Genomic DNA, 10,511 nt, shown 5'->3' with positions numbered 1-10,511 from the left:
GCTCAGGAGCTGGCCTGTGTGAACACAGGACACTGTGGGACCAGAGGATGGCAAGAGAACAGTGGCATGTTGTTGGAAAGTGATCAGAAACCTTTAGCATTCAGAAAAAGTTCAATACAATTTGGCTGCAGATCAAGAGTGCAGAGTTGGCTCTGTCTTCCACCCTGTGTAGACTAGCTCTGACTGAACAGTGTACCTCACTGTGTCTGCACAACTGTCTGCAGATTATAGAAGGGTGTGACTTTTTTCCATTTTTTTATATTTATTAATTTGAGTATTTCTTATTTACATTTCGATTAATAGTCCCCTTCCCGGTTTCCGGGCCATCATCCCCCTAATCCCTCCCCATCCCCTTCTATCTGGGCTTCCCCTCCCCATCCTCCTTCCATTATCGCCCTCCCCCCAACAATCACGTTCACTGGGGGTTCAGTCTTAGCAGGACCCAGGGCTTCCCCTTCCACTGGTGCTCTTACTAGGCTATTCATTGCTACCTATGAGGTCAGAGTCCAGGGTCAGTCCATGTATAGTCTTTAGGTAGCGGCTTAGTCCCTGGAAGCTCTGGTTGCTTGGCATTGTTGTTCATATGAGGTCTCGAGCCCCTTTGAGCTCTTCTAGACCTTTCTCTGATTCCTTCAACGGGGGTCCCGATCTCAGTTCAGTGGATTGCTGCTGGCATTTGCCTATGTATTTGCTGTATTCTGGCTGTGTCTCTCAGGAGAAATCTACATCCGGTTCCTGTCAGCCTGCACTTCTTTGCTTCATCCATCTTATCTAATTGGGTGGCTGTATATGTATGGGCCACAGGTGGGGCAGGCTCTGAATGGGTGTTCCTTCTGTCTCTGTTCTAAACTTTGCCTCCCTATTCCTTGCCAAGGGTATTCTTGTTCCCCCTTTAAAGAAGGAGTGAAGCATTCACATTTTGGTCATCCTTCTTGAGTTTCATGTGTTCTGTGCATCTAGGATAATTCAAGCATTTGGGCTAATAGCCACTTATCAATGAGTACATACCGTGTGTGACTTTTAAAGTGCCATTTTTTGCTAAACTGTGGGTAATATCAAGATTTACATTTTCATCTAAGACATTTGTATTTATAAATTGTTCAGTAACTTTCAGGTCTCTATTTAAAGTGAAACAAGCATTTAAACTGAAGGCAGCTCTAAAGAATATGGTTTGTGACAGACAGCAGAACACAGGGATGATGCAGTGAGGGTAGAACAAGGTGGCACAGGAGGAATGAGGGCTCAGAATTAGCATTGCCATGCACTGTAAGGGCCAGTGTTTATAGTTTAGCAGATGAACATCAAGCTTTCAAGTCCACACCTATGAAAGATAATATGTCACAAAGGCAACTGAAAGTTTATATAAATATACAAACAGAGAGTAAGAGAGTGTGGGGAGAGAATTCTGAAGAGTGAACAAATCCCAGACATACAGTAACTGATTGGGGCTGATTCTTCTTGAAGATGATAATATTTGGGGTTATTTTTAATACTGGTTATTTTTTAACTATAATAAAACCAAAGGGTAAATCTGGCTTGGCAGAGGTATCTGGTAGCCTCCCTGGTTCTTGCATTCTTCTTTTAGTCCCAGAAGGGAGGTATTAACAAAATCTTTATCTGGGAATGTGCAGTATACACCCAGGGATGACGTCACATGGCTCCTGTTCCTTGTGCACTTAACCAGTTGCTGGACCTTGGTCTTTACGGCTCAGACTACAGCTGCAGATGCATCTGTTGGTGAGTAGACCTGACAGGAGAGTCTGTACATCACAGGATGGTCACTAGACAGTCTGTTCTTTCTTTACAGAACCTCTTTTATTCTTTATTCTTTACTGTCTTACTTATTATAAGGAGGAAAGAAACTCAGCTTCTTCCTCTTTTATTCCTCTTCTTTTTCCAGTTTCTCATCGTCCTCCTTCTTCCCCTCCATTTCTCCTTCTCTTTCTTTTTTTGGTGAGCTCTGGTTGTCCAGTAACTCACTCTGTAGACCAGGCTGGCCTAAAACTCTGATTTACATATGCCTCTTCATCCCAGGGCTGCAATTAAAGCTGTAAACTACCACAAACAGCTTCTTCCTAAGGATTCTGTTCAGTACTACCTCACCGAGAATTTTTCTATAATAGGAATGAAGCAATTGTACTACACACAAACACACACACACACACACACACACACACAAAGACACACACACATACATGCACACACACACAAACAAACAGAGACACACACAAACATACATACACACACACACACACACACACACACACTGACAGATACCCACAAGACATGCCTTGATTATATTTTGTTCCCCCTGCCTCAGACTCACAAATGCTAAGACTGTAAGTCATCTGGCAACACAGCCACGCTTCTGCATTTTTAATTACTCATAGGACAGGGCATTTGTTTTAAAAACTGTCTTTTGGGTGGTTTATTTAATTTCAAGTGTAGGTAATTTTTAATGGTTACAATAATGCAAAATTGACTGTCTTCATTTTGTTTACATTCCACAATATGAAGCAGACAGTGGGTAACACAAATTCAAAGTATATGTTTTTGAAGAAGTAATGTTTCCTGTAGAACCTAGACAGGCACCCACTCTGTGCCTACTCACAGGGTAAGTACTCACTCTGTCAGTGGTTGTAGGACATAAGGCAGATATCCAAGACCCTGAGCTTCTCTTTTATAAAAGAGGGGAGTGCGCTGAGTGCAATGGAATCACCAGAGAGGCTCAGGGATACTGCTGGCTTGGGATGCTGCTCTGTCATTGCTCTGCCTTCACTGTTAGCAATGCAAAGGGTTCACATTGCACCAAGCTGTTCACATGGCATCAAATGGCACAGCAGTAAAAACTAGAGAGCTGATAATCCCTTGCCTTCTGCAGACCCCATGCTCACTGCTACCTGGGGACACTGATGCCAGTGGACACCACTTGACACAGGGCACTGACCCTGAAAACACACCTCCTGCCCCTCCTCTGCCTCCTGACCTCCACTCACCCAGGAGACAGTGTTCAGAGCCTCTCAGAGTCTGTGGCTCCCTCCCCAGTCTTTGTTCACCATCAAAACTACAAACTGGGTCAGCAGAAAAACATAAACTGAACATTAAAAAGTTTAAACTTTTAAAAGATCTAAGTTTCTTTAAAATGGAAATCTATCTTTTTACTTCCTATCTCTCAGTCTATTTTCTGTCTCTATCTCTGTCCATCTCTTCCTATAGGTCTCAAATCTGCCTGGCATTTATATAAAGCACCAAGAACCTCTTTGGATTCTCCATATCAGCAGCAGCTTGGGCAGAACGAGACACTTTAAAGGCTTCAGGAACAGGTTTGCTTTTGTTCCTTTGTTATATAAAATGTTCCAGAGACTTATGCTTTTTATCTCATGGCCCCTCTCTTGTAATTATTGCTAACATCTCAGCAAGAGATTTAATTTTCTTCCTATTGCTTAGGGAAATCAAAATTATGTTACTAGTTTAGAAATTAAAAAAAAAACTTTAAAAATCTCTCTTTAAGAAGTGCATGTGGAAGAGACATTTCTGAGCCTTGTCCAGAAGGCTGGATACATGGTGTCTGATGCTGTTTCTCACTGTGTTGCAGCTGTTGAAACCTTCAAGCTTAGTTTACATTCTTGCACTATTGTCCCAGCATGGGTGGACACTGACATTGTTCAGTGCAATCAAGGTTAATGTTTCCCTGGGTTTCTCTCAGCATCTAACACAGAGGCAGGGTGAGTGAGGGTTGAAGTAATGGTGAACTGCTCTCAGGAACATCCTGGGGCTCTGTTCTCTGTCCTCAGACTCCATGAGAAAGTAAGTGGCTGATGGTCCACGAAGATGTTGCTGCCACACCCTGGCCTGGCAACCAGCAGTGACTGCTAAAGCCTCAGTCTCCTGATGAAGCTTAGAGCAAATGGACAGCCTGTGAGGAGATGAACTAGGAGGATCAGAGACCAGAAGAGGTGGGAGTTCCAATTAACTCTGTCTAACCAGTGTTGCATGAGAAACACATTATGTATATTATTGTGTCTACAATTTCATATGAATACATTTATATGAATGTACATTTAAAGATCATTTATCTAAGAAACAAAGTTACAGGACAGTTCAAACTCAATTTGAAATGAGCTGTATGCATTACTCAACTAAGATCTTGTACCATATTATTTTAAAACCACGTTCTTCAATGCATGCTAAACTGGAGAGCGTGTCCCATATTGTGTTAATCTTAGAAGCAGTTCTGCAATGTTACTGAAGAATAACTTGTGTGTTAATGTTCTGAATAATTAATGTGTTTGCTTATTTCCTTGTTTTCAATTCACTTTCATTGAGGTTTGTTGTTTTCACTATATTTGTTAGTAATGAAAAATCATTATGCAAATTTGAAGACATTATCCATAAAGAACATATTTGTCATTAGCAAAGATCAGTGTTGTCTCTACTCTGAGTGACAATGTCTCTAGCCACATCTGTGAATTATTGCTTTGTTAAGGCAATATAATTATTGTCTTAAATTATAGGCAGATTATCATTTTCAAATATAGCAGCCAGGAGACTTTTTAACATAATAGCCTTGTGCACCTATCAATAGTCAGTCACTAACCTCAAAGCTTCTTGGTTGCCTAGGAGACACCCATGGACATCACCACCTGGATGAACAACTACACTGGAAAGTCAGATTTCGACCTGGTGGGACTCTTCAGTCAATCCAAACACCCTACCCTGCTTGCTGGGGTCATATTTGTGGTTTTCCTGATGGCCTTGTCTGGGAACGCCCTCCTGATCCTGCTGATCCTCTTTGACACACACCTCCACACACCCATGTACTTTTTCATCAGCCAGCTGTCCCTCAGGGACATGATGTACATTTCTGTCACTGTGCCCAAGATGCTCATGGACCAGATCCTGGGGAACCACAGGATCTCAGCTGCTGCCTGTGGGATGCAGATGTTCCTCTACCTGACACTTGTGGGGTCAGAATTTTTCCTTCTAGCTGCCATGTCTTATGACCGCTATGTGGCCATCTGCCATCCACTCCGGTATCCTGTCCTCATGAACCACAGGGTGTGTCTCCTTCTGTTGTCTGTCTGTTGGCTCCTGGGATCCTTAGATGGCTTCATGCTCACCCCTGTCACCATGACCTTCCCATTCTGTGGATCGCGGGAGATCCATCACTTCTTCTGTGAGGTCCCTGCTGTGACAAAGCTCTCCTGTTCAGACACCTGGCTCTATGAGACCCTCATGTATGTGTGCTGTGTGCTCATGCTTCTCATCCCCGTGACAGTCATTTCAGGATCCTACTCATCCATCCTCCTCACTGTTCTCAGGATGAACTCAGCAGAGGGCAGGAAGAAGGCTCTTGCCACCTGCTCCTCCCACATGACTGTGGTCATCCTCTTCTATGGTGCTGCTGTCTATACCTACATGCTCCCTACCTCATTCCACACCCCTGAGAAGGACATGGTGGTGTCTGTGTTTTACACCATACTCACGCCTCTGTTGAACCCACTAATCTATAGCCTTAGAAATAAGAATGTCACTGAGGCTATAAAGAAATTGTTGGGTGAAAACTCCTCTTTCCAGAAACAATGAAGTAAACAATTAAGAATGTATATTTCTTTTCCTTTTCTCTACACATCTGTTTTTCCCATTCTATACTGAGGTTATTCCTCATCCTTCTTGTTTCATTTCATATTCATTCCTTTTTGGAGAATCATTTGTCGATTCCTAAAATTTCTTCATTAACCTAATTCCCCATTCACAAACTCTATTTGTATTCTCTCTTTGTTACATTTTTTGAAGCTAATAATGGTTATTTTATTTTGTAGTACTATGCATTTTCTTATCACTTCAAATTTATGTCATGAGTAATAAATGATCATAATATGTTCAACTGATAAACATAGAATAAGTTTTAAAAATGTGTTTAGCAATGTTTACAAGAGGTGAATTGAGACATGGCATATCGAATAAATTCTTTGTATTTTATTGATAATTTATGTAAATTTGAAATTAGATTAAAAATAAACGACAAGTTATATTTTTCTCCCTTCAGCTCCTGTATTATGATATAGTAAAAATAATACTTAAAAGAGCCAAAAGTGCATAAATGGTATGTACTTTCTAATTAGTAAATATTAGTCCAAAAAAGTACAGAATACCCAAGATACAGTCTACTGAACTCAAAAAATTCAACAAGCTGTAGGGTCCAAGTGAGGATGCCTAAGTCCCACTTTGGGAGGAAGAAGAAAGTAACCACATGGGGAGTATTTTGGGAGGGAAAGGGACAGGGGGAGGGGAACATGATCTGGTACTGAGGGGGATGTGGGGAGGACTGAAGCAGTGAGTGCCAGCAGAAAGAATGGAAACAGGCAATCTCCAGAGGTAGGGAGTAGAGAGCACCCTCCAGAATGTACCAGAGACCCAAGAGGTGAGAGACCCTCAGGACTCAAAGGGAGGGACCCTAGATGAAATGACCTACAGTGGGGAGAGGGAACTTGTAGATCCACTTTCAGCAGAAAGGCAGGGCATAAAGTGAGGGATGGGGTTGCTATCCAACAGCCAAAACTCTGACCCATAATTTTTCTGTCTGAAAGAACTGCAGGCCTGGTAATGGAGAAAAGCCTGAGAAAAAGAAGGTCCAGTGACAGGTCCAAAGCAGGATCCAGCTCTCAAGCTGAGGCCCCAAGGCCTGACACTATTACTGAGGCTATGGAGCACTCACACAAAGGAACCTATCATGACTGCCCTCCAAAAGACCCAACAAGCAGCTGAAAGAGTCAGATGAAGATATGCTCACCCAACCATTGAATAGAAGCTGCTGACCCCTTTGGTTGAATTAGGGAAAAGTTAGAAGAAGCTGAGGAGGAGGGCAACCCTGTAGGAAGACCAGAAGTCTCAATTAACCTGGACCCCTGAGACGGCTTAGACACTAAATCACCAACTAGGCAGCATATACCAGCTGATATAAGCCCTCCAACACATGCTCATCAGAGGACTGCTGGGTCTGGGTTCAGTCATAGAAGATGCACCTAACCCTCAAGAGACTGGAGGCCCCAGGGAGTTTAGAGTTCAGGTGGGGTGGTGGAATGGGGACATCCTCATGGAGATAGGCATGTGAGGGATATGGAAAAGTTGGAGGGTGGGTCAGGAGAGAAATAAAATCTGGAATGTAAAAAAAAAGAAAAGAAAAAAAGAAATAAAAATACTTTTTGAAAGAAAGAAACTCAAATAGGGATAGTTCCCTTACCTCAGTGGTTTCACATTGCCCTCATAGCACATAAATGTAACACTCAGAACCAAACACAGTTCTCATTCAAAGGGAAATTGCTTATTATTCTTGAGGCAAACATGAATGACCATGGCCCAGGAACTTGGGCTCAGGTTTCCTGCAATAACTTGTTTCAAAGTTTCCTGGGCTGTTACAAAGCACAAACAAGTCATAAATCATAACTCAAGGCATTTTCAACTACACTTGTGGAAACCTCAGGATTCGGGTTGTGGCAAAGTGGAAAAAATCTCTGCTGTGGTTCTTAGATGCTGTCTGGTGACATGGCAAGCTTTTAGAGTCAGGGAAGCTAGCATTCTGAGTCAATACACTCCAAAGGTGTCACCTCCTTGTCACAGACGTCCTGGCAGAAACCACAGTGAACAACGAATGGCTCCTAAGGACACTGTAGACAGCCCATAGTAAATGGGCTCTGTCACCGTGATGTTCCAAAGCTCCATGTTCACAGGACCTCCAATCAGTTTGCCAAGTGCAGAATCTATAACATGTGTTTGGCGTTGTTCTCTGAGAGCCTCAGCACAGTGTCCCGTGTTTGCCAAGTATAAACCTTGGTGCATGAGGAGGCCAAGTACTGTCTTACGACCTGTGGTGAAGAAGCCCATTCGCAGGTGTCAGGATGAGCAGTCCTTGAGAGAGGTGTCTAGTGCAGCCATTCTGATCTGGGTCTGACTTGATTCCACTCTCTGTTCTGACACTGGGATTACATGTGACATGTTACATGAGTGTCACACCTGAAGCTAAATTAGAGAGAAGGCAGAGAGACTGAAGAAAGCAAAAGCAGCAAATGAGAGAAACGGGTTTCTGGATCGACCAGACCTGGAATCCTGGTTCAAGCGGGCCTCCTGCATGTTCCCTCTCTGCTCCTCTACAACCAGGACTGCCAGCTCCCACAATGATTCCCAAAGGATATTCTGTTTGTTATAGATTTGCAGGATTGTTCCTTTACTACCCCTTTGCATCCAGATGACAGGAAGCACTTTGCCTTTAGCTTACCCTCAGTAAACTTACAAAGGCCGTACCAGCATTTTCAACGCAAAGTGATCCCACGGGGAATGAAAAATAGTCCCACTTTGTGTCAAAAATTTGTGGATATGGCTTTGTCTCCCATTTGTCAATGGTTTCCTGAATTGTTGCTTTTTTTATTATATGGATGATATTTTAATTGCTCATTCTTCCCTGACTTTTTTAAATCAAGCTTGGGATAATCTTATACAAAGTTTACATGAGTATGGGTTAAAAGTGGCTCCTGAAAAAATTTTAAAGGATTCCCCCATATAATTATTTGGGGAGAGTTATTCATTCTGATTCTCACTGGTCAGAGAAATCAACTGGATTAGACCTTATTTAAAGCTTACCACTGGCCAATTATAGCCACTTTTTGATATTTTAAAGGGAGATAGTAGTCCCAAATCTCTCCAAGCGTTAACTCCAGAGGGACAAAAGGCTCTGCAGTTGGTTGAGGAGGCCATCCAGGCACAACTCATTGTAAGAATTGATTTATATGAGGCCTGTGAATTTGTTATCCTACATACTTCCCTAACACCCACTGGGGTTATCTGGCAAGAACAAGAGACTTTAGAATGGGTCCACTTGCCTGCTTCCTCCCCAAAAGTTTTGACTCCTTATTATGATTTAGTAGCTCAGATAATTGTGAAGGGTAGAAGAAGGATTAGGGAGAGATTGGGTAAAGATTTTGAAGTAATTAGAATACCTTACACCAACGCTCAATTTGAGCGGTTGTTAAATTTTTCTGACTCCTTCGCATTAGCCTGCGTCTCCTTTATGGAGCAAGCGTTATATCACCTTCCAAAAAGTACTCTCTACATTTTCTGAATTTACAAGTCATATTTCCTCTGCCTTCTCTATAGAACCTTTAGATCAAAGGAAAATATTCTTTTTTTTTCATCTTCATTAACTTGGGTATGTCTTATTTACATTTCCATTGTTACTCCCTTTCCCAGTTTCTGGGCCAACATCCCCCTAGCCCCCCTCCCTTTCTCTATGGGTGTTCCCCTCCCCATACTCCCCCCATTACCGCCCTCCCCCCCCAACGATCACATTCACTGGGGGTTCAGTCTTGTCAGTACCAAGGGCTTCCCTTTCCACTGGTGCTCTTACTCTTTACCGATAGCTCTGCAAATGGAAAGGCCGTTGTGGTTTCTAAAACTGACACCAGGACCTTTAAGACCTCCTTTGCCTCACCTCAAAACATTTCCAACTTCTCTGCCTATAGTTAACCCTCAAGGATTCAAGCCTGGAGTCCAATCCAGATGGATGTAACTCATGTTTCATCTTTTGGAAAATTATCCTTTGTTCATGTTATTGTTGATACCTTTTCTGGAGTTATTTTTTGCCACAGCCAGGACAGGAGAAGCAGTCAAAGATGTACAGCAGCACTTATTTGCTTGTTTTGCATTTCTTGGCATGCCGTTGCATCTGAAACTGCTAATGGTCCTGCTTATCAATCTAAAGCCTTTGCAAACTTTTGTATTAAATTTAATATTAGATACACTACAGGCATTGCATATAATCCTCAAGGACAAGCAATTATTGAAAGATCTAACCAACTATTAAAAACACAATTAGCTAAGTTACAGGGAGGAGAATTAAAATGTCTCCCCCACTTATTTATTGAATCATGCTCTTTTTGCACTCAATTATTTGAATAAAGATTCTCAAGGTAAATCTGCAGTACAGCACCACTGGGATCCTATGGAACATCACCATCCATTAGTTTTGTGGAAAGATGTCCTTTCATCTACATGGAAGGGAATGGGTGTTCTTCTCTCCTCCGGAAGGGAGTATGCTTGTGTCTTTCCACAGGATGCCGAGTCACCAGTCTGGATTCCTGACTGCCTCATCAGATTGTATAATCCCAATGCAGAAAAGCAGAAAGTCTTGTCTCAACTACCAACTGAGAAAGATAAGAGAGCGGAGCCTCATTCCTGATGACTCCAGACAACTCTGAGCAGTGTCTCTCTTCTGCTTTCGCCACACTTCAGCCACATGGTCGCTGATCTATCATGCTGTTGCCAACTTTGGATCAGCTTCAAGAACTGGTCTCTGCTGCAAGAGATAGTGTGCTTTCTCTCTACCTACCAGTTACTCCATCCACTCTTCTTCTTGCTGTGCTTTCACTTCTCTTCACCCAGGTAATGCTTTTTCCCTATGCTGCTGCCCAAGACTCCTATTGGGCTTATTGACCTGATCCTCTCTTGTTTCATGTGGC

The 10,511-nt window shown here is 42.5% G+C and overlaps 1 protein-coding gene across 2 annotated transcripts; it reads left to right on the top strand.

The window, feature by feature from the left end:
- Positions 1-1,682: 1,682 nt before the first annotated feature.
- Or2t29 (olfactory receptor family 2 subfamily T member 29) lies at positions 1,683-5,895 on the top strand. Of its 2 annotated transcripts, XM_063269556.1 has the most exons (4): positions 1,683-1,737; positions 3,217-3,323; positions 3,795-3,956; positions 4,621-5,895. In XM_063269556.1, exon 4 carries the CDS (start codon positions 4,630-4,632, stop codon positions 5,584-5,586), a length of 957 nt encoding a protein of 318 aa, XP_063125626.1. In that variant the 5' UTR covers positions 1,683-1,737; positions 3,217-3,323; positions 3,795-3,956; positions 4,621-4,629; the 3' UTR covers positions 5,587-5,895. The 2 variants fall into 2 exon arrangements, with proteins under 2 accessions (XP_063125626.1, NP_001000779.1); NM_001000779.1 differs by lacking the exons at positions 1,683-1,737; positions 3,217-3,323; positions 3,795-3,956 and having other exon boundaries at positions 4,648-5,586.
- Positions 5,896-10,511: the final 4,616 nt, after the last annotated feature.

This window comes from Rattus norvegicus, chromosome 10, assembly GCF_036323735.1.
Source record: "Rattus norvegicus strain BN/NHsdMcwi chromosome 10, GRCr8, whole genome shotgun sequence".
NCBI lineage: Eukaryota > Metazoa > Chordata > Mammalia > Rodentia > Muridae > Rattus > Rattus norvegicus.
The sequence above is the reverse complement of the archived record's forward strand: the minus strand, read 5'-3'. Positions and strand labels throughout refer to the sequence as shown.

Coding starts and splice junctions, on each gene's coding strand:
- Or2t29 (XM_063269556.1), top strand. CDS start 4,630: ATGGACATCACCACCTGGATGAACAACTACACTGGAAAGTCAGATTTC.